General features: G+C 45.6%; 1 protein-coding gene across 3 annotated transcripts in view; it reads left to right on the top strand.

Annotated features, from left to right (window-relative positions):
• The window catches only part of AXIN1 (axin 1), a 92,983-nt gene that overhangs the window by 50,104 nt on the left and 15,655 nt on the right, over positions 1-27,224 (top strand). For all 3 annotated transcript variants that reach the window (XM_028134156.2, XM_008157666.3, XM_028134153.2), the window contains exons 3-5: positions 13,199-13,339; positions 21,701-21,797; positions 26,674-26,811. In XM_028134156.2, coding sequence (XP_027989957.2) covers positions 13,199-13,339; positions 21,701-21,797; positions 26,674-26,811 — 376 coding nt within the window. The remainder of the gene's footprint in view (positions 1-13,198; positions 13,340-21,700; positions 21,798-26,673; positions 26,812-27,224) is intronic.

The following is a 27,224-nucleotide window of genomic DNA, read 5'->3' as shown; positions in this document are numbered from 1 at the left end:
AGAGGCAGTGAGAGCCCCCAAGTGTCTGTCATCTAAGTAGAGCTCACAATGGATATGTAAGTGTAGTGAATGGGGGGCTTCATGGAGGGGCTGTTTATTAACCTTGGTGATCATTTGCATAAAGGCCAAATTCCTGATTTTGCATGGAGGACATAAAATAGAGATTTTTATAGCTGACATTCACCTGATTTCTATTTCATTTTTTAGTGTAAACTTTTTGACCTTTTGACGCAAAGCTATTTGTTTTAGAAGTGATAGTATGTGTGCGTGAACACAGGCAACATGCACCTAAGTCATCGCTGCTGCTACAAAACAAATAGAAGCTCATCTCACCTGTAGGTTGGTACCCTGCATTTTGTACTAATTTGATAATCCTCACCCAAGTATATTTTTCCATTGATTTTTAGGGTGTGGAAGGGAGAGGGAGAGACAGGGAGAAACATAGATGTGAGATAGAGGCATCGATTGGTTGCCTCTTGAACCCACCTGGGTGAGGGCCGGGGAACCTGCAACCAAGGTACATGCCCTTGACCGGAATCAAACCCGGGAACCTTCAGTCCACAGGCCAATGCTCTATCCACTGATCCAAACCAGGTAGGGCCATTTTGTACTAATTTGAAATGAAGTGTTCTAACTATTCTGCCCCCTTTGTCTTAATCATTTCTTCGTGGTTTTGAAGATTATATTGTGTGGAGACAGAGCTCTAGGAGCAAATTGCTTTGTTGGGAAACAGGCCCCTCCTTTCTTTTTCCTAAGGGTCAGACTTGAGAGTAACACTGGTCCAAAGGCGGGTGGTGTCTCTGGATGATCACCTTTTTGTTCAGTTGCGGCTCTTTGAGGGTAGTAGAAAAGAGCTGTGGTCTGGGAGCCCTGCATCCAGGTTTGGGTCTAGACTCCCACATCCTCATGCGAGAGAGCGACAGAGCTGTGTGGGTGCTGGTCCTGCCAGTGTGAAGTACTGTCACTGTGAGAGGTATGTACCCTTCAACTCTAGGGACGACGCAGGTGGCCATTGCTAGGTGGGTGGAGAAACAAGCCTCCATATCACAGAGCACTACCTGGCACAGAAGGGATGATTACTGATCCAGACAGTGACCTTCATGGATCTCAGAATCCATGTGCCAAGTGAAAGAAGCCCCAAAAAAGGGAACATGTACTCCCTGTGTGGTGGTGCCATTTATGCAGAATCTAAAAGATGCAAAGTAACCTCAAGTGAGAGTGGTGGGGGTGGAGGGGGACTGGACAGAGGAATTATAAAGGTGATGAATGCTTTCATTATGTTGGTCTTGGTGATGGTTTCATGGGTGTAGTTGACATCAGAATCATCACATTGTCCACTTTAATTATGCAAAGTTTATTGTATGTCACACTTCAGCAAAGCTGTTTTTACAAAAGCAGTTTATGTGCCTTGATCTAGGGGAATTTAGGCTTTTAGGACCAGAGGGTACAGCAGTATTCATTTCCCTAAAGGCTTGGACAGAGCTCAGCTGTTTGCTTCCATGGGGCAGTGACAGGTGTGGGCTCCTGTGCGTGCAGGCTGTCAGTCAGGTCTCAGTGAGGACCAGGCTCCAGGGAATGGTGGTGTCATTGGAAGCTGCTTCCGGCAGGAAATGGTTGGTAACACGCAATGTTGTTCTTGCCTGCCTGTCTGCTGGCTCCATGGCAAATTGATGGCAATTCTTCAGGGTCTGAGCTCAGTGGATAATGTTGACAAGTCAGTCTGGAAGGTGCTCATCATGGCTGCGGCCATTTGGTCCTTGCACACCACACCAGATGACTGTCTGCTAAGTGGTGCCTTGTTCCTGAATCTCTTTCAATGAGTGCTTGTTTTCTGCGCTCCTTTCCACACTTCTTCTCAGGAAGATCAAACAGGAAGGTACACTTGATGTTACCGGAGTCTGTGGTGAGGTGGCCGTAACACTTGTGCTGACCGTAATATGATCAAGGACCACCCTCTGGCCCTAGCCAGTTTTGCTCAGTGGATAGAGCATCGGCTCTTGGACTGAAGGGTCCTGGTTTAGATTCTGGTCAGTTGCAGGCTTGATCCCTCCTTTGGTTGGGGTGCGTGCGGGAGGCAACCAATCACTGTGTCTCTCTCACATCGATCTTTTCTCTTTCTGTGTCTCTCCTCCTCCTTTCCACTCTCTAAAAATCAATGGAAAAATATCCTCAAGTGAGGATTAACCAAAAAACTCCTTAACGACAAACAAAACAACAACAAAAATGGTGGGTAGAGAAACAAGTCTCCATATCACAGAACATACCTGGCTCAGAAGGGAGTGTTTGCCTCCATATGGACCCTCTGACACTTGGCTGTGGAGGCTTCTGGTCACTGCAGAGTGTCCTGGGCATGTCAGACTCGGCCCCTGTAGCAGGTTCTTTGCTGTGTTCTTTGCTGTGTGCACGTTCTTTGCTGTGTGCCAGTGTTCAATTCTCTCGCATAGTTTATGCCTATTCCCCTTTGTCCATGAGATAATGAAGGCCATGTATCCTCTCTTCTGGGATACAGGACAACACACACCAGAGTCCAAACCACACTCCTCTCCTTGGTTTACCTTTCTGGAAGCCAGTTGTGGTGATGTCCCAGGTTTCTGTCTGCCCAGTGACTGTCCCCTGCCCTTCTGGTGCCAGAGCCCTTCCCTGGACACAGAGGGTACGTACGGAAGGGGTGCTATGGTGGGAACTTGGCTGAGGTAGTCCCTTAAGGTGTGGGCTCTAGGCTCAAACAGGAACAAGAAAATGTTCACAGACAGATGGGACCATGATCAGGTATAAACAGAAATGAAAGGAATGGATTCTAATTTACTGGATAAATAAAAATCTGACAGTCCACACTGATATAAATAAATGTGGCAGAGGGAGTCTTCCTCACAGTAGAATGCCAAATAATAAATACAGCTCAAATGATGACATTAGAAACTCACTGGGTACTCTAGCTGGTTTGGTTCAGTAGATAGACCGGCAGCCTGCGCACTGAAGGGTCCCAGGTTCGATTCCTGTCAAGGGCACATGCCTGGGTTGCGGGCTTGATCCCAGTTGGGGATGTGCAGGAGGCAGCCAGTCAATGATTCTCTCTCATCATTGATGTTTCTATCTCTTTTTCCCTCTCCCTTCCTCTCTGAAATCAATAAAGATGAGGAAGGGAGGGAGGGACGGAGGGACGGAGGGAGGGAGGGAGGGAGGAAAGGGAAAGTCACTGGGTGTTAATAGAGTATGTACATTCCCCATGAATGCCTATTGATTGCAAAGGAAAAATAATAAATTAAGAGTGGAAAAACTTGGCAGGCACTTGGTTTGCCTCCATTATGGAACCCGTCAACATGATGTTCTTCTTGATGTGACACAGCATCATTTCTTTCATGTTCCTGCCAAAAATGCCTGATGTGAATCTCATAGCAAGGAAACAATGAGACATTCTACAGAACAACTGATATGGATTCTTGAGAATGTCGTGGTCAGGAAGGGTGAAGATTAATGGCCTGTCCAGGTTAAAGGACATTGAAGACACATCATAGTCATTGTGCAATTATGGCCTGAATCTTTTTCATAAAAATAGCTCTAAAGGCATTACTGGGCCAGTGGAAGAAATCTGAGTTAGGCCTTTCAATTAGTGATCGATATTGTATGGGTTGACTGCCTGTTGCCCTTGGCTTGTGGCAAGATCAGAGCTACAGGTAGGGGAATAATACCTCACTTCAGCCTTAGCACTGGGAGTAGGCAGAGGAGCCATCAGCCAGTCTGAGAACCTGCCTCCAGCAATCATAGGGGGGCAGGTGGGTAGGGCTTGTTACCTTCCAAGGAGTGAAAGATGGACAAGCTGACAGGTGGTATTTTTGAAGTGTCTGGGTGTACAAATCTCTTTGAAACCCTGCTTTCTGTTCTTTTGGATACATACCAAGAAGTGAAATTACTGGATCATGCGGTAATTCTGTTTTAAGTTTTAGAAACTGCTATACTATGCTCCATTTTACATTCCCACCAGTAGTGCACAAGGTTCCAGAGAAATTGAAAATAACCAACAACCTAGAATTCTAATCCAGTGAAAATGTCCTTCAAGAATGAAGAGGAGCCCTAACTGGTTTGGCTCAGTGGATAGAGCATTGGCCTGCGGACTGAAGGGTCCCAGGTTTGATTGCAGTCAAGGGCACGTGCCCGGGTTGTGGGCTTGATCCTCTCTAGAGGGCATGCAGGAGATAGCCGGTCAATGATTCTCTCTCATCATTGATGTTTCTATCTCTTCTCTTTCCCTTCCTCTCTGAAATCAGTAAAATGTGTGTGTGTGTGTGTATGTGTATGTGTGTGTGTGTGTATTTATTTATTTATTTATATTTATATATATATTTTTAAGAGAGAATGAAGGGGAGCCCTAGTGGGTGTGGCTTGGTTGATTGGAGTGTCATCCCATGCACCTAAGGGTCAAGGGTTCAATCCCCAGGTGGGATGTGTATGGGAGGCAACCAATTGGTGTTTCTCTCTCACATTGTTATTTCTCTCTCTCCCTTTCCCTTCCTCTCTCTCTCATTTTTAAAAAAATATATTTTATTGATTTTTTACAGAGAGGAAGGGAGAGGGATAGAGAGCTAGAAACATCGATGAGAGAGAAACATTGACCAGCTGCCTCCTGCACACCCCTTACCGGGGATGTGCCCGCAACCAATGTACATGCCCTTGACCGGAATCGAACCTGGGACCTTTCAGTCCACAGACCGACACTCTATCCACTGAGCCAAACCGGTTTCGGCTCTCTCTCATTTAAAAAAAAAAATTTTTTTATTGATTTTTTTACAGAGGGGAAGGGAGAGGGATAGAGAGTTAGAAACATCGATGAGAGAGAAACATCGATCAGCTGCCTCCTGCACACCTCCTCCTGAGGATGTACCTGCAACCAAGGTACATGCCCTTGACGGGAATCGAACCTAGCACCTTTCAGTCCGCAGACCGATGCTCTATCCACTGAGCCAAACCGGTTAGGGCTCTCTCTCTCTCTCTCTCTCTCTCTCTCTCTCTCTCTCTCTCTCTCTCTCTCAAATGAATGAATGAATGAATGAATGGGGAATAAAGACTGTTTCAGACACACAGAAAGTTGTCACCAGCAGCCCCTTACTAAAGGAGATACCTAAGGATGTTCTTCAGGCAGAAGGAAAATGCTCTCAGGTAGAAACTCCTGGACACTATGGAGTAACTCTAGTTGACTTTCAGTTGGTAAAACAATAATAATAATAATGTTTTGTGCCCTAACCGGTTTGGCTCGGTGGATAGAGCGTTGGCCTGCGGACTCGAGGGTCCCAGGTTCGATTCCAGTCAGGGGTATGTACCTCGGTTGCGGGCACGTCCCCAGTGGAGGGTGTGCAGGAGGCAGCTGATTGGTGTTTCTCTTTCATCGATGTTTCTGACTCTCTCTCCCTCTCCATAAAAAAATCAATGAAATATATTTTAGAAAAAAAAAAAAATATTTTGTGAGGTTTAAGACATATATAGAATTAAAATACAGGATACCAGTAGCCCATCAGTGTGTGAGGAAGGTGAAGGGAGGAAATTCTGACCTTGTGTTGCCTTGGAAGAGGTAAATGCATTTAATTGGACTTAATACATAAAGGCTACCTATTGTAAACTTTACAGGAATCACTATCAGAATAGTAAAAGGGTTACTTTATTAGAGGGAGAGATGGAACATGCAAAATATTCAAAAAGCTGGCAAGAAAGAACAAAACAAATAGAACCAATGACAAATAGAAAGCAAGTTAAGATGGTGGCCCGCCCTAACCGGTTTGGCTCAGTGGATAGAGCATTGACCTGCAGACTCAAGGGTCCTGGTTCGATTCCGGTCAAGGGCACCAAAAAAAAAGAAAAGAAAAGATGGTGGCCCCATGTTCAGTGATCCAACTCAGTGCAGCAGGACTAAGTGATACAATTAAAAGAAAAAACTGGCCGAAACCGGTTTGGCTCAGTGGATAGAGCTTTGGCCTGCGGACTCAAGGGTCCCAGGTTCGATTCCGGTCAAGGGCATGTACCTTGGTTGCGGGCACATGCCCAGTAGGGGGTGTGCAAGAGGCAGCTGATCGATGTTTCTCTCTCATCGATGTTTCTAACTCTCTATCCCTCTATCTTCCTCTCTGTAAAAAAATCAATAAAATACATTTAAAAATAAATAAATAAATAAATAAAAGAAAAAACTGTCAAACTGGATCTTAACAAAAGACACAAAAGTAAGAGAATATAGAAAGGTTAAGTGTAAAAAGATGGAAAATGAAAGTCCTGCGAACAACAGCCAGAGAGCAGTCAATGCAGGCAGGATGAGGGCCGGGGAAAGTGCTTGTATGGGTCCCAGGAGGTTTTATTCTGAGAACTTTGAAAGCTATAGAGGAGTAGAGGAGTTGGATGTTTCCCTAGATGCACCACTTGAGGAGTTTGAGGAGTTAGCCATATTTGTTGTGCCCATATTCATGTAGGAGTTTGTGTCTGCACATAAGCACACGTGCACACACACACGCACACGCAAACACACGCATACACACACACTTCCCTCCCACCTCTGGTCCTGGAGTTCCCCACATGACATTTCCTCTCATACCTCACTAGTCAGAATTTTCTTTGTCACATCAGCCTGCAGTGAAGGCCCAGCGGCTCTGTTTTCCATGCCAAGAAGTGAGCACTAACCTGTCCCAAGAGCCAGCTTCACTGTTTAGAACTTTAAAAAGGTAAACAGGTGATGGGTAGCGCTTCCTCCTTTCTCTTCTCTTCCCTTTGTTCTCCGAACTTGGAGTGCATGTACATAGTGGGATTTGTTCTGCACTGGATACTATAGAAAATTAAAAATCCATGTTTTCCCTACTTATCACCTTAAAGATGAATTTTCTGGGAGCTGTCAGAGGAGGAAGGCAGACATACCGGATGCATCAAAGTCTGAGACTTGGTCCTACGCTGACATCATTCCTGTCCTATGGGGGGAGGCGAAGGTGGCCCCGTGCGGGTGTGTGGGGCTCTTCAGTATGATCTGTGGGCTCGGGCTTCTGTGCTGTGAGTGCTATGACACCTTTATCTCTTTAATTCGAATGTTTTTGTTTGTTTGACCAAATGAGTGTTTATTCAAAGTTACCAAAGTGTAATATTCCTTAAATGTAAAAAGGAAACTGAAAAACAAACAGTTCAGCACTTAGCCTGTAATTTGAATTTCAGTACGGTGGCTGTTGGGTGACGATATTGGTGGTTTTATTTTTTAAGTGCCAGAAGAATAACTGTCATTTAAAAAAATGAGTTTTTGATATTTAAACTAAAGAAGGTGACGTTGCATATCATTTCTTAAAGATATCCCTGTCCTTCCTGTAAATCTTTGGACATGATGCTTTCCTAAGAGCCTTCATAGCCCTGCCTTGGCCCTCACTGGGCCGGAACATATTAGTGGCCTCCAGGGATGCCCTCAGGCTACATTGGGTGGGTCAGAAATACTGTGTATGTTGGATAGTGACTAACCCCCTGGGTGTTGCTCCCCTTCTGTGGTGCAGGAATGATGAACATCTGCTTCCTGAGCTCGTAGGTAACTTATATAGCCTAGTTACTGTCCATTGCTGTGACCTCGATGGCTGGAAGAGGAGGAGTACTGACCATAGTTGGCACTGTTTTGAGGTTTGTGGCCTCAGGTGCTGCTCTTGCCGAGGCCCCCAGGGGACATAGCCCTCCTCTGTGGGCCTACCTTCCAAACCCACTGTCTGACCCAGCCCAGCTCCACATAGCCTGCGTGACAGGTGTCCATGATATCAGGGTATCCTGCGGTCTCATTAATAAAAGTGCCTTTTCCTGGGTATGCGCATGACATGAAATGAGGCTTCCAGAAGGTTCTGTTCATCAGGCACTGGGTGTCCATAGGGATCTGTCTAGCTTAGAACCAAACTGGTCTCTCCTCTTTCTTTTTTTTTTTTTAAGGAGTCTTAAAGGCATATGTGTGCCAAATGGGGGGATTTATTTTTATTTTATTTCATTTTTTTTACAGTATATTGGAAAATGCATGTTTTATTTATTTATTTATTTATTTATTTAAAAATATATTTTATTGATTTTTTCACAGAGAGGAAGGGAGAGGGATAGAGAGCTAGAAACATCGATGAGAGAGAGACATGGACCAGCTGCCTCCTGCACACCCCCACTGGAGGATGTGCCCGCAACCAATGCACATGCCCTTGACCGGAATCGAACCTGGGACCCTCCAGTCCGCAGACCGACGCTCTATCCACTGAGCCAAACCAGTTTCGGCTATTTATTTATTTTTTTACTTTAATAAATCTTTATTGTTCAGATTATTACAGTTGTTCCTCCTTTTCCACCCCATAGCTCCCCTCCACCTGGTTCCCATCCCACCCTCTTCCCTTACCTCCCCCCCACTGTCCTCATCCACAGGTGTACGATTTTTGTCCGGTTTTTTCCCACACCCCCAACACCCCTTTCCCCCTGAGGGTTGTCAGTCCACTCCCTTTCTATGCCCCTGATTCTATTATATTCACCAGTTTATTCTGTACATCAGATTTTTAATTCACTTGATTTTTAGATTCACTTGTTGATAGATATGTATTTGTTGTTCATAGTTTTTATCTTTACTTATTTCTTCTTCTTCCTCTTCTTAAAGAATACCTTTCAGCATTTCATATAATACTGGTTTGGTGTTGATGAACTCCTTTAGCTTTTTCTTATCTGTGAAGCTCTTTAGCTGACCTTCAATTCTGAATGATAGCTTTGCTGGGTAGAGTACCCTTGGTTGTAGGTTCTTGCTATTCATCACTTTGACTATTTCTTGCCACTCCCGTCTGGCCTGCATAGTTTCTGTTGAGAAATCAGCTGACAATTGTATGGACGCTCCCTTGTAGGTAATTAACTGTTTTTCTCTTGCTGCTTTTAATATTCTCTCTTTGTCTTTTGCTCTTGGCATTTCAATTATGATGTGTCTTGGTGTGGAGCTCTTTGGATTCCTTTTGTTTGGGGTTCTGTGCACTTTCTGGAGTTGTAAGTCTATTTCTTTTACCAGGTGGGGTAAGTTTTCAGTCATTATTTCTTCAAATAGGTTTTTAGCATCTTGCTCTCTCTCTCTTCTTCTGGCACCCCCATAATTCTGATGTTGGTACACTTGAAGTTGTCCCAGAGGTTTCTTACACTATCTTCAAATTTTTGGATTCTTTTTTCCTTTAGCTTTTGCAGTTGAGTGTTTTTTGCTTCTTTGTATTTCAAATCTTTGACTTGATTCTTGTGTTCCTCTAGTTTGCTGTTGGGTGTCTGTATAATATTTTTTATTTCATTCAGTGTATGTTTAATTTCTAGTTGGTCCTTTTCCATATCCTTGAGGGTCTCTCTCATATCCTCGAGGGTCTCCGCTTAATTTATCGGCCTTTTCTAGGAAATTCTTGTAAAACCTTATAACCATGGTTTTGAACTCCAGTTGTTTATTTTCCTCCATTTCTTTCGTTTGTGATCTGTTTCTTTGTCTCCGCGTTTTAGCTGCTTCCCTGAGTTGGTAGGGTAGCTTTGTGTGCTAGGTGTCCTATATGGCCCAGTGGCTTGGCCTCCCCAGTTACCTGAGGTGGACACTCTTGGTGCCCCCCTTTGTGGACTGTGTGTACAGCCTTGTTGTAGTTAAGTGTTAATTGTTGTTGGTATCAGTGGGAGGAGTTGACCTCCAGGCCAATTGGCTGTGAGGATCAGCTGTGTCTACGCTGGGAGACAGCCTTATTCCACTAGACTTGCAAAATTGCAAAAGCCTCTGTGCTCAGCTTGAATGGGGCAGAGTTTCAGGGTGGAGCCTACAGCCTTGGCTTCCTGTCAGCCCAGCCCTATGAGGTTCCTGGGTTTCAGTGTCCCTCAGTGTCCCTCAGTGTCCCTCGGTACTCGCTGCAAGCATCTCTGAGAGAAAGGTGCCCTTGAGTTTCGCCTGCTGCCGGACAGTCTAGTCTCTAGTCTCTCCCCCAATGAATCTGGATTCCCAGATTCTCGCCCGGAACTGGGGTTCGGTGCAGTCGGAGCTGGGGTTCAGCGCAGTCTGGAGCTTTTGTCTCCTTCCCGCTAGGGCAATCCAGCGGCACAGTCAACAGTCCATCCTCTGCACACATTCACGTGCGCATCTCCAGAGCTCTGCCTTTCACCGCTCCCCTGAGTTTCCGCCTTACAGTCCAGATTCCCCCCGTATGAGCCTGAGTCCCCAGGGTCTCGCCTGGAACTGGGGTTCAGTGCAGTCAGAACTGGGGTTCAGTGCAGTCGGAACTGGGGTTCAGCGCAGTCCTGAGCTTTTATCTCCTTCCCACTAGAGAACGCCAGCCAGGCACTCAGCTACCCCGTCCTCTCCGGCTCCGTCCTCTCCGCACGCACGCGCCCATGTATCTGTACCTCAGGCTTTTACAGCTCCTCTGGTTTTCCTTGTGGTTTTCTCTTTCCTTCTAGTTGTAGAAGTTACAGTCAGCCAGCTTTCCTGTGGTTCTGGATGATGTTCGTTTTGTCTTTTAGTTGTATTTTTGAAATTGTTGTGCGAGGCTGCAGTTTAGGTGTTTACCTATGCTGCCATCTTGGTTTCTCCCTGGTCTCTCCTCTTTCTACACTGAGGACACTGAGGTCCAAAGAACAGGGTGACGCATCCCAGGTCTTGGCAGTCAGTACAGCCTGTCATTCACCAGTACAGCAAGTGCTCAAGGACTGGGAGCAGTAACTCTAATCCGAAGTGAGGCTGGGGCTGAAACCGGTTTGGCTCAGTGGATAGAGCGTCGGTCTGCGGACTGAAAGGTCCCAGGTTCGATTCCGGTCAAGGGCATGTACATTGGTTGTGGGCACATCTCCGGTAGGGGGTGTGCAGGAGGCAGCTGGTCGATGTTTCTCTCTCATCGATGTTTCTAGCTCTCTGTCCCTCTCCTTTCCTCTCTGTAAAAAATCAATAAAATATATTTTTTAAAAAATAAAAGAAGTGAGGCTGGGGCTGTGGGGACTATGACTGGGGTCCATTGTGCACATCACTGAGCAATCAGCATGAAAACCCCAGCCTCCTACACAGACATGGGGCCTTCAGACAGCCTTAGTCCTATTCCACTTTCATCATGACCTGTAGAGGCCTGACAGAGGTGGCTATTCAAGGACAGTCTTTGGGAAGAAGAGGTGGTGTTGGAACACAAGGCCAAGGACAGCAGTGAGGGGGTCAGGAAAGCTGACGTGTAGATAGATCAGTGTAGACACTAGAGTAGATATGTGTATGAGGGAAGTCCAGATAGAATGCAGAGAAAGATTCAGTATTTAGTGTTAACAACTGGCTTTCCATTTTGATGCAAGAAAGTGAGGTAGATTTTACATCCACATGCATTTCAGGTAAAGATCTAAATTTTTAAAAATTAAGATAAATAGAAGAATATATTTATAATTTGGAATGAGGAAGGCCTACCTATGTAAGATTGGGAGAAAAATCTATAAAGGAAGAGGTTTCCAAATCTGATTTCATAAAAATAAAACATTTTGTGTGACCAAAATTAACATAAACGAGTTATTTTTTAAAAGTGACTTTAGCCCTGGCCGGGTGGCTCAGTTGGTAGGAGTGTTGTCCCATACACCAAAAGGTTGCAGGTATAGGTTCAATGTCCAGTCAGGGCATGGACAGGAGGCAACTGGTTGATGTTTCTCTGCCCCATTGATGTTTCTCTCCCACATTGTGTTTCTCTCTTTCTCTCCCTCCCTTCTTCCCGCCTTCCCTCCCTCCCCCTATCTCTCTAAAACCAATAAACATATCCTCGGTTGAGGATTTTTTTTTTAAGTGACTTTAGAGAAAAAAAATATTTTTTATTCGTAGCCAGAGGTTAATAGTAAGAATATTTAAAAACCAATGTAAATCATTAAGAGCCCAGCTGGGTGTGACTCAGCAGTTGAGCATGGACCCAGGAACCAAGAGGTTACTGGTTCAATTCCTGGTCAGGGCACATGCCCAGATTGTGAGCTCAATCCCCAGTAGGGGGGCGTGCAAGAGGCAGCCTATTAATGATTCTCTCTCATTATTGTCTAGTATCCCTATGCACGAATCTGTGCACCAGTAGCTCTCTGCGGGACCTGGCCACTCCGCACCCACTGCCCAAAGGCTCTCCGTGGCCCAGAGGCCCATCCACGGCCCAGAGTCCCATCTGCGGCTGGGCGCAGAACGCTTGCCTCGTCACCGCAGCGACGAAGCAAGCATTCTGCCAGGCCTCTCACGCTACCGGCTGTCAGCAGTCACCCCCTGGGACTGGGGGACTCTGGCGGGGCTGAGAGGACTGGGCGCTACCATCTTGTGGCTATGGGTGCTGCCAGCTTTGTAACCGAGTGACGGTTAATTTGCATATTACCTTTAGAATGTGTGTGTGTGTGTATATATATATTTTATTGATTCTCTACAGAGAGGAAGGGAGAGGGATAGAGAGCCAGAATCATCGATGAGAGACTGAGAGAGAGTCATCGACCAGCTGCCTCCTGCACACCCCCCACCGGGGGATGTGCCCGCAACCAATGTACATGCCCTTGACCGGAATCGAACCTGGGACCTTCCAGTCCGCAGGCCGATGCTCTATCCACTGAGCCAAACCGGTTTCGGCCAAAGGGAGGAATTTAAACGACAACCAAAACTGCCAGCCTGACTGTTAACTAAAATAAATTGTCATTTTCTGGCTAATCACATGACAATTGGAGGTGAATGCCACCCAGGGAGTGACTGGAGGACAGAATGAACACTCTGTTAAACTTACATACTTTCCCCCGCCATCCCCTACATCCCATTCTGTGGCGGTGCTCAGGCGTGCACAGGAGTTCTGGCTGCCTTGAAGTGGGCCTGCACAAGGAGTGGGCAGGGGTTGACGCTGCTGCTGGAACATCCAGGAGGTTGGGTGTACTTTGCAGCAAATAAGTCTGCTCTTTAGAAGAAGGACAAGCAGAACAGCTGTGTCCTGTTCCTAGTTACATGCATAAAAATGCAAGTCCAAATAATAATCTGTGTGTTCACTTACACATCTACTTAAATACAGAGGAAAGACCTGGAAGATCCCTGGGGCTTAACCGATCCCACTGGGGAATGGGAGGCAGGAAGAAGATGCCAGCCCTTTGTACTTTTTCTTGAATTGTTTGCATTTGTAGTTCGTATAGAAGGATATGCATATGATTCTGAAAACGCGGATTAATAGGAGATGATGTTGGGCTGCTGTTGACGTGCCTTCCTTCTTTGCAGATATGGATCCTGGCGGGAGCCTGTCAACCCCTACTATGTCAACTCTGGCTATGCCCTCGCTCCAGCCACCAGCACCAATGACAGTGAGCAGCAGAGCCTCTCCAGCGACGCGGACAGCCTGTCCCTCACTGACAGCAGTGTGTAAGTCCCCCCTGCCTGGGTGAGTGCAGCCCTCATGGAGCATGGTAGCCTGTGCCAGTCTGAGCTGGGGCTTTATCTTGACGGAAAGTGACTTGTGGCCTTTCTCCCAACTTGGTGTTAGTACATCTGACGTACAGATAGACAAGCTGCATTGTAGGAAGTGTTTAAAACCCTAACATAGCCTGGCAAGTGTGGCTTAGTTGGTTGAGTGTCGTCCTATGTACTGGGAGGTCACCGGTTTGATTCCCGGTTGGGGCACATGCTCAGGTTGCAGGCTAGACCCCCAGTGGTGGGGGGGGGGTCGCCATGTGGGAGGTAGCCGATCACTGTTTCTTAACTCTCTCCTTCTCCCTTCTTCTCTCTGAAATCAATAAAAACTTTTTTTTAATCCTAACATAAACTAGAATTGAGTTTTGCATTAGTTGCTTTTCTCCGAGGCCGAGGTTACAGGAACCTTTGAAAGAGGAGAAACCATGGGGTGACATTGAAACAAATTTTAGGGCTGCCTGGGCTGGAGCACTTTGGTTCTGTTTTTCTCTTTGGTTTTTATAGTGTGGGGTTCACTTTAAAGATCAGCACTTGTTAGCAACCAAGCAGAGGGTGACTGCCTGCCCAGGCAAATGTGACCCTGGAAGGCTGCACTGCTGTGCAGGTGCATTTCTTGTCCTCACTGTTATGCACTTACCAGTTTTTTAAACTTAGAAATTGTCGTATAGGTGAGCAGTCCCCTATCATCTCACCATGGGGAGAGAGGGAGATGCAAGCAAGGGAGGAAGTTGGTGCAGCTGGTTCTGTGTGCTGGCCCAGTGCCCAGATATTTCAACTGAGGCTTGCATGTCCAAGAGGTCTCAGTGACCACAAACAGCCATGTTGAGCCTCCGTGTTCTCTGTGCTGGCAGCAGATCTTTCATCCTCTCCTTTTGTGGGAAAGTACTTGTTTTCTGACACCTTCTCCTTCACATTGGCAGATGGCTTGTTGGGGTACAAGTGCACATTAGAAGCTTGATGGTGTCAAACATTGTCTTACTAGATGAGGGCATTGCCTGTCACTCGCTGAAGTCATTTGGGGTCTTGACCCTGCTGCCCATGATGTCAGACTTGCCCAGATTTTGGTACTTTTGCCTTTTGCTATCTGACCAGCACTGATAGGAAGTATTTGTTCAGGGTTGGGCCCTAGGGGTGGGGGCTGCCTCCTGGACACCCTCCAGCCTCAGGGCCAGAAAGTCTTTGGCTGTGACATTGAGCAGGTAGGTGTGAGCTCACTGACTGCAGGGTGTTAGGTCGATACCGAGAGGAACAGGCCAAATGAAATTAAAAAGCAAAGTTTATTGTTAGACCTGTGAACAGAAGGGTTGAGACCAGCCGAAACCGGTTTGGCTCAGTGGATAGAGCGTCGGCCTGGGGACTCAAGGGTCCCAGGTTCGATTCCGGTCAAGGGCATGTACCTTGGTTGCGGGCACATCCCCAGTAGGGGGTGTGCAGGAGGCAGCTGATCGATGTTTCTCTCTCATCGATGTTTCTAACTCTGTATCCCTCTCTCTTCCTCTCTGTAAAAAATCAATAAAATATATTTTTTTAAAAAAAGAAGGGTTGAGACCAAAGTAGTGTCAGCAAGTAAGAGTAGGGAGGGCAAGTATTTCTATGTCTCTTACTTATGTGGGTGGGAGCGAACAGTTAAGCTGGATGCAGCTGCAGGAGGTTGCAGGGAGCCAACTCTAAAGCTGCTCTTCTTGGCCCCTTAGCTCTCTCTTGTGACACCTGAAATGAGAATAACAGGAAAAGTGCAGAGAGGGCAGGAGCCCCAAGTGGGCACAGTGGAAAAGTACTGAGTGCAGGGGAAAGCTATAGAATATACCTTACACAGGGTTCTTTCCCCACAAGGCAGACCTCATAGGGCCTAGAGCAACAAGCTGTCAGCTGGTCACAGGGAGACTTCTCCATCCAGCCTATTTCATCATATGAAAAATTTGAGCTGAAACCGGTTTGGCTCAGTGGATAGAGCGTCGGCCTGCGGACTGAAAGGTCCCAGGTTCGATTCCGGTCAAGGGCATGTACCTTGGTTGCGGGCACAACCCCAGTAGGGGTTGTGCAAGAGGCAGCTGATCGATGTTTCTCTATCATCGATGTTTCTAACTCTCTATCCCTCTCTCTTTCTCTCTGTAAAAAAATCAATAAAATATATTTAAAAAAAAAAAAGAAAAAAAAATTTGAGGAGTCATAGATTAAATAAGAAAGAAAATAAGGACTATTTGACCCAATAATCCCACTTCTGGGACTATATCCTAAGAAACCAGAAGTACCAATCAGAAAGGATATATGCACCCCTATATTCATAGCAGCAGAATTTACCATAGCTAAGATTTAGAAACAGCCTAAATGCCCATCAACAGATGAGTAGATTTGAGAAAATTGTGGTACTTCTACACAATGGAATATTACGCTGCTGTAAAAATGAAGGAACTCTTACCATTTGCAACAGCATGGATGGAACTGGAGAGCATCATGCTAAGTGAAATAAGCCAGTTGGAGAAAGATAAATATCATATGATCTTACTCATTTGTGGTATATAATGAACAACATAAACGGATGAACAAAAATAGAGTGGGGGGGGGAATAATCTAGAATATAATAGAAGTAATCGTGTTATTTACAGATTTCTAATATTTCCTACAACTTTTGTGATATCATACTATGTTAGTACAGTTTTGGTAATATTATTATACTTAAAATTCTTTTATTCTTGAAATATTAATGTTTATTGCGTGTAATATTATATGTAAGATCATTTTTCTTGAATAATTGGTGTTTCTTGTATGTAACATCATATTTAAAATCATTTGTCTTGAGATATTAATGTCTATTGCATGCAACATTATATTTAAGATCATTTTTCTTTTTTTCTTTTTTTCTTTTTTAAAATATATTTTATTGATTTTTTACAGAGAGGAAGAGAGAGGGATAGAGAGTTAGAAACATCGATGAGAGAGAAACATCGATCAGCTGCCTCTTGCACACCCCCTACTGGGGATGTGCCCGCAACCAAGGTACATGCCCTTGACCGGAATCGAACCTGGGACCTTTCAGTCCGCAGGCTGACGCTCTATCCACCAAAGGTCAAACCGGTTTCGGCAGATCATTTTTCTTAAAAAAAAACCCCACTATTTTTTTATTGATTTCAGAGAGGAAGAGATAGGGAGAGATAGAAACATCAGTGATGAGAGAGAATCTTCAATTGGCTGCCTCTTGCATGCCCCCTACTGGGGATTGAGCCCACAATCCAGGTATGTGCCCTGACTGGGAATTGAATCATGACCTCCTGGTTCATAGATCAAGGCTCAACTACTGAGCCATATTGGCTGGGCGAATGCATACTTTTAAATTGTGTCCCACTTGACCTAGCTGGTTTGGCTCAGTGGGTAGAGCATCAGCCCTTGGACTGAAGGGTTCTGGGTTCAATTCCGGTCAAAAGCATGTACCTTAGTTGCAGGCTGGATCCCTGGCCTTGGTCTGGGAGTGCGTGCGGAGGCAACTAATCAATGTCACTCTCCCTCTCCCTCTCCCTCTTCCTCGTTTCTTTTCCCTTCTCCCTCCTCCCTTCTCCCTCTCCCATTCTCTCTAAAACTCAATGGAAGAATATGGATTAAACCCCCAAAAATAAATAAATAAATAAATTGTGAGGATTAACCAAAAAAATAGTGTCCCACTTAACATGCCATTTTTATAGTTCATACCTTTCGTTTGCCTGTCTTTGTGAGTATATATATATGTATTTTTTTGGTGGTGGTTGTTAATCCTTACCCAAGGATAGTTTTTCATTGATTTTGTGAAACAGAGAGAAACATTGATGTGAGAAAGACACATTGATTGGTTGCCTCCTACATGCACCACAACTGGGGCCAGGGATCAAATCTGCAACCCAGGTACAGGCCCTTGATTGGGAATCGAACCCACGACCTTTTGGTGTGCAGGCCAGCACTCTCATCACTGAGACACCAGCTAGGGCACCTGCTGTTTGTGTTTTTGTTTTTTTTAATCTCATCTGTAAACATTCTTGAATATTTTGTTGACCTTCAAAACCAATCAGTAGTAGTTGAAATCCAATCGATATTTGTTAAATGAATATTTTTCAACTATAATTTACATTCAGTATTATTTTGTATTAGTTCCAGGTGTACAGTATAGTGGTTAGACAATCATATACTTTACAAATTGTTCCCCCTGATATTTTCATAGCACCATACATAATTATTCCAATGTTATTGACTATATTTCCTATGCTGTACTTGACATCCCTGTAACTGTTTTGTAATGAGTCTTAAATTTTTTCACCTTGTTCAACTAGTCTCCCAACCCCCCTCCCTCTAGCAACCATCAGTCTGTTCTTTGTATCTCTGAGCCTATTTTTATTTTGTTAGTTTATTTTTTCCTTTAGATTCCACACATAAGTGAAATCATAAGGTATTTGTCTTTCTCTGAATGACTTATTTCAATTAGCATAATACCCTCTAGGTCCATCCATGCTGTCACAAATGGTAAAATTTTATTCTTTTTTATGGCTGAGTAATATTCCATTGTATACATGTATCACAACTTTTTTTTATTTTTATTTTCAATTTTTTTATTAAGGTATTATATGTGTACATATCTTACCATTGCCACCCCCCACCCCACTCTCATATATGCCCTCACCCCCCAGAGTTTTGCATCCGTTGGTTATGCTTATATGCATGCATACAAGTCCTTTGATTGATCTCTTATCTCCCCCACCTCTCCCTAACTTTCCCCCTGTAATTTGACAGTCTGTTTGATGCTTTACTGTCTCTGTATCTATCTTTTTGTTCAAGTTTATAATGTTCTTACAACTTTTTTTAAACATATAATCATTAACCACACTGCTTTTCTTTTATACACACACACACACACACACATACACACACATATATTTTTTGAATTGATTTTTTACAGAGAGGAAGGGGGAGGGATGGAGAGTTAGAAACATCAATGAGAGAGAAACTTCGATCAGCTGACTCCTGCACACCTTCTACTGGGGATGTGCCCGCGACCAAGGTACATGCCCTTGACTGGAATTGAACCTCGGACCTTTCAGTCTGCAGGCTGACACTCTATCCACTGAGCCAAACCGGTTAGGCGACAACTTTTTAAAATATATATATATTTTTTATTGATTTCAGAGAGGTAGGGAGAGGAAGAGAGAGAAACATCAATAATGAGAGGAAATCATTGATTGGTTGCCTCCTGCACGCCCTCTACTGGGGACCGAGCCTGCAACCCAGGCATGTGCGCTTTAATGGAATCGAACCTGGGACCCTTGCGTCCGCAGACCAACACTCTAAACACTGAGCCAAACCGGCTAAGGCGTATCACAACTTTTTTTTATCCATTCATCTATTTATGGGCACCTGGTTGCTTCCTTGTCTTGGCTATTGTAAATAATACTGCTATGAACGTAGGGGTGCATATATGCTTTTGAATTAGTGTTTGGGGGTTCTTCATATATATATACCCAGAACTGGAATTGCTAGATCATAAGGCAGTTCCATTTTAAATTTTTGAGGACCTTCCATATTGTTTTTCATGGTGGCTGCATGAGGGTTCCCTTTTCTCCCTCGTGCAGCCACTATGGAAAACAGTATGTTATTTGTTGACTTATTGATGATAGCCATTCTGACAGGTGTGAGGTGATATCTCATAGTGCTTTTAATTTGCATTTCTGATGATTAGTGATGTTGAGTATCTTCATATGTCTATTGGCCATTTGTATGTCCTCTTTGGGGAAGTGTCTATTCAGGTCCTCTGCCCATCATTTGCCTGTCTTCAAGGATTTTTCTGACATCTCAATTTTAGTGTACAGGATAGGTTATCATAAGCTGTGTCTGAACCAAACTTAGCCAGTCACCCATCATTGTAAGTCTTGAGCTCTCTCCGTTTCAATGACCATGTAGTGACATCACTAGATGAATCTGTCCCTTCAGGTTGAACTTCTGAATGTGGTATTTCTCATGGACCATTTCATTCTCCTTTATTTTGAATCTTGAAGATAAAATGTTGACATGTTTTTAAACAACTTCTTACTTGAAATTATTGGGGTTTCAAACAGTACCTGCCATGAATGTAAAATATCATAAAACAGTTACATTCAGCTGCTGCCCTGCAGATGTCCACAACTGCTGAAAGCACAGGATGGATAGCATTTGTAGCATCCGGTTTTCCTCTTCCCCAATACTCTGTTACTAAAATGAAAGTTGATCTGCCTGGGTAATTTTCAATTTCCTTGAAAAGTATCTTAATTCTATCCAATAAAATATGTTTGCTAAGGGGAAGATATAAAAATTTAAAAATGGCCCAACCGGCATGGCTCAGTGGTTGAGTGTCGAACTATGAACCAGGAGGTCATGGTTCAATTCCTGTTCAGGGCACATGCCTGGGTTGGGAGTTTAATCCCCATTAGGGAACGTGCAGGAGGCAACTGCCTAATGATTCTCATCATTGATGTTTCTATCTCTCTCTCCCTCCCCCTTCCTCTCTGAAATCAATAAAAGAATATTTTAAAAATAAATAAATAAATAAACTAAAAATGTTTTCCTCCTGATATTTTGTTCATCTTGATTTATAATGAGTCAGAAATGTAGGAAAGTCAAGAATTTGGGATGTAAAATTATGACATATTTGAATGTATATTAGATGCAAAAAAACAGGATTGTGTGTTTTATTAAATTGTTGGGGCAACTGCACTTAGTATTTTAACCTCATGACAAAAATGACTGAACACCTTAGTAGTTTGTGGATTTTGGACATAGGTGTCTGAGGATAATGCCTAATCCCCATAGAGGAGTATGGAATTTTTAAGTGCCCCATTAAAGTATATGAGAAACAAACAAGTTGATTGCTCAGGACACCTGAACAAAACCTGAGGGCATGTAAAGACATTTTAAATGTATTCAACTCACTTTTTCCTTGACATCTGCCCCCTTGAGTTCCCCTTGCACCCACTGGATCACTGGTAGCCAGGAATATCGAGGCGGTGATAGGAGGGAGAGACCATCACAGCCTCTCTCTGCCCTGTTCTGAACCAAAGCTCACCTTTTCTACCCAGACCAGGGCTCTGGGGAGAATGTTGCAGCCATACCTACCCTTGAAACTGCTGTGCTGGTAGGTGTGGGGCTGGCCAAGACACACTAAGTGTGTCCTGGGTACCAAGGGGCAAGGTGGCAACTTCCCTAGTCCATCCAGCAGTTAAAGTGGGGTTAGAATTGTCCTGGCTGCATGTTTTCGTCCACCATACAGGAAGAGCATGATGTGCTGGCAGTGGGCGGTGCTTGGGAAGTAGTCGAGGGGGTCAGGACATTCACAGCACCCTGCAGTCAGGGTCACAGACATTCACTGCACCCTGGAGAGCAGGGAGGCCCACCTTGGGTTCCTTCAATAGAGAGGAAGTAGGAACCCAGAGAAGCCATGGTAGTCATCCTGCTTTGGCACGCATCTTTTCACATGCTGGCTCCTGGTAGCCACTATGCTCCCCAGAGTAGCTTTTAAATGGCAGGGAAAGGACTGGAGAGGTTTTTAGGGATTGTATACATGCAGTGAGTTATGTGTTAAATCTGACATCTGTCTTGAGTAAGTGCATTTAATTATCTTAAAGACAATATATAATTTGACATTTTTTATCATAATCTTCAGAAGTTAAATCTTCATAGCTATGTCAAGAAAACTAATTTGAGCATCCCTCAAAGAGAGTACACTGCTTGACCAATTTACCCTGGAAGAAAGTAGAAAAATGAAGCCTTGCAAATCTTTCACTATGATTTAGATTGTTTTGGCTGCCCACTTTGCAGCTCTCAAATGTTTCCTGTCCACTCCCAGGTAGGCACATCGCATCCTGCCTGGGCAATAAAGCAGGGGTCAGCAAATTTTTTTGTTTGTGTGTTTGTTTTTAGAGAGTGGAAAGGAGGGGGAGAGACTCATTGATGTGAGAGACACAATCCCCAGCCCTCAATTGACCAGGGCTGGGGATTGAGCCTGCAACCGAGGTACATGCCCTTGACCGGAATTGAACCTAGGACTCTTCGTCTGAGGGCCAACACTTTATCCACTGAGCCAAACCGGCTAGGGCAGCAAATGGTTTTTTTAAAGAACCAGTAGCAAATATTTCAGGCTTTGTGGCCACATGCTGTCTCTGTCACATATTCCTTCCCCCCTTTAAAAATGTAAGAACCTTTCTTAATTATCAGGCCTTAGTAAAACAGGCCACATGGACCCTGCCCATGGTAAAGCCGGCACAGCTATGCTTTGTGGAGCTGTTCTGTGTGCGCTCACACGAGGCTGTCTCTTTTTTCTGGCAGGGATGGAATCCCACCATACAGGATCCGTAAGCAGCACCGCAGGGAGATGCAGGAGAGCGTCCAGGTCAACGGGCGAGTGCCTCTACCTCACATTCCCGTAAGTTCCACCGCACAGCTCTCACCCTCCTGTCCCTGAGTTTGAGGCTCACCAGTCCTCTCAGACCCATGCCCACCTGTTTTTCTCATTCTGACTGGGCTGCTGTGGCCATGGCCAGTGGGAAAGGCACCTGCTTGACTTTCTGTGAGCTCAGCTTACATCCAGATATAGCTCATGGTCAACACTTGGTCATACTCTGCAGGCTGGAGGGGGTGCTTTTAGGGCCCTGACCTCACGGTCAGTTCAGAAGATAAGGGGTTGCCCTTAAGTGTCTGCCATGTGGCCTTTTCTCATTGTGCCAAGTGAGGTGCTTCTCCTTGAGGTGGGAGAGCAGCTCTAAGCCTCCCTCAAAAGCTCAATCCCCAGGCCTGGCTGTTGCTCTGTCAGAAAGCCTGGCGGGAGTGCCTCTTGGTCCGAGTTATTGTGAGCGCTGCCTTATTCAAGATAAAAAGAGGCATCAGCCTTTCTGTGGCTGAATGGTGAGCGTTACCACATGGACGTCCTGACTTCAAAGCTGCCTCAGCTTCACCTTTTCGATAAAAATAAAAAGTGGTTCATCAATTCCTAATGATAGCAGTTCTTCTGCTTGTGGGGATTCACAGAGCCCAACGCTAAGTGGCCAGGCACCGCCTGTCTCCACCTGCACATAGTTCCTTTATTGGTGAATGGAGTGATTCTCTTTTCTTATTTTGCCACAATAACTTTGAATGGGAAAGACTTTTAGGGGAAGATAAGAAAAGCTTAGAGTAGCAGCTCCAGCCCATTGGTGCCTGCAGCATCTGAGAGCGACACAGGCCACTCATTTGTGGTTTCTGTGCAGGGAAAGTGGTTGTTTCTTGGAATCACAGTTTCTTGGAATCACAGGATTCCTTGATTAGAGTGTCTACAAATATTTTAATTTCCAGATAAGAAAAATGATTGCTTATGGTTGAGAAGAAAGGATGTTGGTTTGTCCTTACTTCTGTGAAAATGATGGTCAAGCGCTTTGTCACCTCCCAGCTAACCCTTGGCACAGATTTGGCCTAACCTGGGCACTGATGGTGTCTGCTTAGGGAAGAGTGGAAGATGCTGTGTGTGGAGTGTGTGTACATGTGTGCACGCATACACAAGCGTGTGTGCGCTGCAGGTGACTTGGGGAGCATCCAACCTCACTCCTGTCATCTGGAGCAATCTGGTCCTGAGCCTTGGCATCTTCGCCTTGCCTTGTGGTGATGCAAGAGTCTTCTCAGCTCTGCTTAGTGGACGTTTAAACTCAAGACCAGGGCTGGGTGGGGGGTGCAGAAGAGGAGACTGGGCATCTTCTGTCCCAGAAATTAAGGGAGTGGGGGCACATAGGAGCCGCTTAAAGGGGCTCCTGCTGGCCAAGCGCTAGATAGCTGGAGCATCAGAGTTAGTGGCAGTGAAGTTGGAATCCATGTATCCATGCTGACATGATGAATGAATTGAGAGTTTGATGAGGGACAAGATATTTTCATTGTTCCAAATAACCGCTCACAGTGGGGAAAAAGCAATTTTCGGGGAGGACCTGTGAGGCCCTCCTGAGTCAGGGGTCAGATGCTGTCATCAGTGTTGGGACAGATGGACACTGCCCCTGTGAGCAGAGTGAGCAGGGTCCTGTGCCCCCAATGCCTCCTGCCAGGGAGGTCGCCATCACACAGCCCAAGTTGCCATATTGCACAAGAACTGGCCTGTTGTCTGTTCAAACGCCCCACTCCTTCCACAGTGTCCCCAGTGCCCTGGGGCTTGCCATCCATGCCCACCTTCTTTCCCTGACTTTTCCCCCAGGACCGTCTAGAAGCACTGGATACCCCAACTTGCCCTTCTTCTTGGGTAAGGTCTCCTCAACTTCAGCACAGACCCCTGCTTAGTATTGGGCACCACCAGACCTTCCACACTAACTTTTTTTTTTTAAGAAACTGATTGATTGATTGATTGATTGATTGATTTCAGAAAGGAAGGGAGAGGGAGAGAGAAACATCAATGATGAGAAAATCATTGATTGGCTGCCTCCTACACACCCTCTAGTGTGGATCCAGCCAAGACCTGGGCGTGTGCCCCACCTGGGAATTGAATCGTGACCTCCTAGTCAGCACTCAACCACTGAGCCACACCAGCCAGGCAACACTCCAACTTTTTCCACCCCTGAAGCCTTGGCCTGTGTTGGCTTGCCCTCAGCCTCTTACCCTCTCCAGGCCCCTCAAAGGTTTCTGTGGCCACCTCTGAATCCATCGTGGTCAGCATCAGCCTTACACATGGACATTTGTTTCTGAGCCCTTCACATAATCTTCTTATCATCTTAAAACTTTCTGTGGTTTTAGGTGTTGTCTTTACTCCTGTTTTGCAGATGAGAAACAGGTAGGCAAAGTCGAGAACTATGCCCAGAGCCCACCAACAAGAGGCTGGAGGCGCCACCTCCACTCAGGCTTTAGCTGTCACCATGAGTCTTTTCTCTTTGCCTTGTTCCACGTCTGAAGGCCAGGGTTCTAAATAGCCACTGTTCACCCACAGAGGTCAGAGATCCTTTGTGCCACCCTGTCCCCAGGCCACCTCTTTCTTCCACCTGTCCTGCCTCATCTGAGGCAACCTCCAGACCTTCCCCATCCTTATATCTTGGTGGCTTAGATTTTTTTTTTTTTTAATCCTCACACGATATTTTTTCCCTTGAATTTTTAAAAATATATTTTTATTGATTTCAGAGAGGAAGGGAGAGGGAGAAAGAGATAGAAAAATCAGTAAGGAGAGAGAATCATTGATCGGCTGCCTCCTGCACACCCCCCCACTGGGATCGAGTCCACAACCCGGGTGTGTGCCCTTGACCAGAATAAAACCTGGGACCTTTCAGTCCATAGGCCAATGCTCTATCCACTGAGCCAAACCACCTAGGGCTTCCTCTGATTTTTTTTAGAGAAAGTGGAAGGGAGGGAGGATTGGGGGTGTGAGAGGGAGAGAGGGTTGTGAAAGAGACACATCGATTGGTTGCTTCTGCTCACGCCCTGACTCACGGACGGGTATCGAACCTGCAACTGAGGTATGTGTCCTTGACTGCGAATCAAACCCACAGCCCTTCAGTCCTCGGGCTGACGCTCTAACCACTGAGAAAAACTGGCCAGGGCAGTGGCTTAGATTTTTAAAACATGTTTTGCTATATTGGGGCAGCTGGTGAAATTGGAATAAGATGTGCTAACTAGGTAACAGTATTATATCAGGGTTTTGGTTTTTTTTTTGTAAATAATTGTCCTATTGTAGGTATAAGAGTGTTCTGGGTTGCCGAAACCGGTTTGGCTCAGTGGATAGAGCGTCGGTCTGCGGACTGAAAGGTCCCAGTTTCGATTCCGGTCAAGGGCATGTACCTTGGTTGCGGGCACATCCCCAGTAGGGGGTGTGCAGGAGGCAGCTGGTCGATGTTTCTCTCTCATCGATGTTTCTAGCTCTCTATCCCTCTCCCTCCCTCTCTGTAAAAAAAAATCAATAAAATAGATTAAAAAAAAACAACAACAATGTTCTGGGTTAATGTTAAATACACTCTAAAGTGTTTAGGAGTAGGCAGGCATCATATGTGCAGTTTGTTTTTGACTGGCTCAGAGAAGTATGTGTGAGAGAGAATGACAGTGTGAGAGAAAGGTCAGCAGTCAGGGAATCTGGGACAGAAGCTCTTGTGCTATTCCTGCAACTGTTTTAAATATGACATTACTTCAAAATAAAGCTACCCCCCCAAAAAAATAAAAATAAAAAAAGCTATACAGTGTATCACTATAAAATACATTGCAGAATTATATTCCTTGAAAAGGGGAGTCCTTCATAGTCCTACCTTTCCCCCCTGATTTTTTTCCTGTACCATGAATTTTATGTTCCTCATCCCTGCAACAGCCTGGTCCACGTACATCTAAGCGCCAGAGGCTGCTGCCCTCTTGTGTGCAGGGTGGTCACTGCAGCGAGCAGATAGGTCCTGCTTGTGGGCTGCCTCTCCCACCTCTCCCTTCTCTGTGGTCTTCGCAGCTCCTGGCCAGTGATATTAGAAGGCCTATTTTGGGTCCGTCTTGGAGGCCCTTTGTTCAGGGCACACTCACAGTCCCTTGCTGACCACTGCCCTGCTAACCTGACCCCAGGAGACCAAGTTCTGCCCTGCTCAGTGTCTCTGATTCTTTGGCTGTGGAAGTCAGTGCTCCATTCTCACCCCTGGATCAGGGCTGGGAGAAGGAGAGATTTAGTCTGACAAGAATAGGGGGCAGTGAGGAGATTAATTCCCAGGTAAAAGGGGAAAAGTAAACACTCACTTTAAAATAAAATTCAGACTTAACATTCTTTTCTCCCACCCCAAAAGTGCTTGAGTGCCACCTTGGTGCAGAGAACAGTAGTTCAGAGCTGTGCCTGAGCCCTAACCGGTTTGGCTCAGTGGATAGAGCGTTGGCCTGCGGACTGGAGGGTCCCAGGTTCGATTCCAGTCAAGGGCATGTACCTTGGTTTCGGTCACATCCCCAGTGGGGAGTGTGCAGGAGGCAGCTGAATCAATGCTTCTCTCGCATCGATGTTTCTAACTTTCTATCCCTCTTCTTTCCTCTCTGTAAGAAACCAATAAAATATATTTAAATTTTAAAAAAAAAGGCTGTGCCTGGGCCCTGACTGGTTTGGCTCAGTGGACAGAGCATCAGCCTGTGGACTGAAAGGTCCCAGGTTCGATTCCGGTCAAGGGCATGTACCTTGGTTACGGGCACATCCCCAGTGGGAGGTGTGCAGGAGGCGGCTGATTGATGTTTCTCTCTCATCGATGTTTCTAACTCTCTATCCCTCTCCCTTCCTCTCTGTAAAAAATCAATAAAATATATTTTTTAAAAACAAAGCTGTGCCTGGTCGACTAATGAGCAGTGTCTCCTTGCAGCGTACTTACCGAATACCAAAGGAAATTCGCGTGGAGCCCCAGAAGTTCGCTGCGGAGCTCATCCACCGCCTGGAGGCTGTTCAGCGGACTCGGGAGGCAGAGGAGAAGCTAGAGGAGCGACTGAAGCGAGTCCGGATGGTGAGTTGGCCTCAGTCAGGGAGGCCACGCAGATCGTGGTTTCCAAGTTATTTTATTACAGCTTCAGGCCCTGAGGGGCCCCCTCCAGGTTTTCCCAGAGCCCCCTTCCCCCTACTTGACTGCACACTGGCTTCTGACATGCTTTGACCTGTCCTGATGGTTAGTCACAGCACACTTTCCTATGGCATCTACCCTCTCTAAAGCCCCACCCCTTGTTCCCAGCCTGGGCTGTCTCCCCGGGAAGAGGTCCTTATGGCTGGGCCCTGAATGTGGGCCTGGAGAGTGACCCAGTAGGTGTCAGAGCCGTGGCCTTGGTTGCCAGGGTTGGGGTATTTTTTCCACCTGCTTGTGAGAAGAGAGTTAAGAGGGAAGCCAAGACAACTCCCAGCTGTCGTCCCCAAAGTAGGCACCGC

Source organism: Eptesicus fuscus, chromosome 4 (assembly GCF_027574615.1).
Source record: "Eptesicus fuscus isolate TK198812 chromosome 4, DD_ASM_mEF_20220401, whole genome shotgun sequence".
NCBI classification, from domain to species: Eukaryota; Metazoa; Chordata; class Mammalia; order Chiroptera; family Vespertilionidae; genus Eptesicus; species Eptesicus fuscus.
The sequence above is the reverse complement of the archived record's forward strand: the minus strand, read 5'-3'. Positions and strand labels throughout refer to the sequence as shown.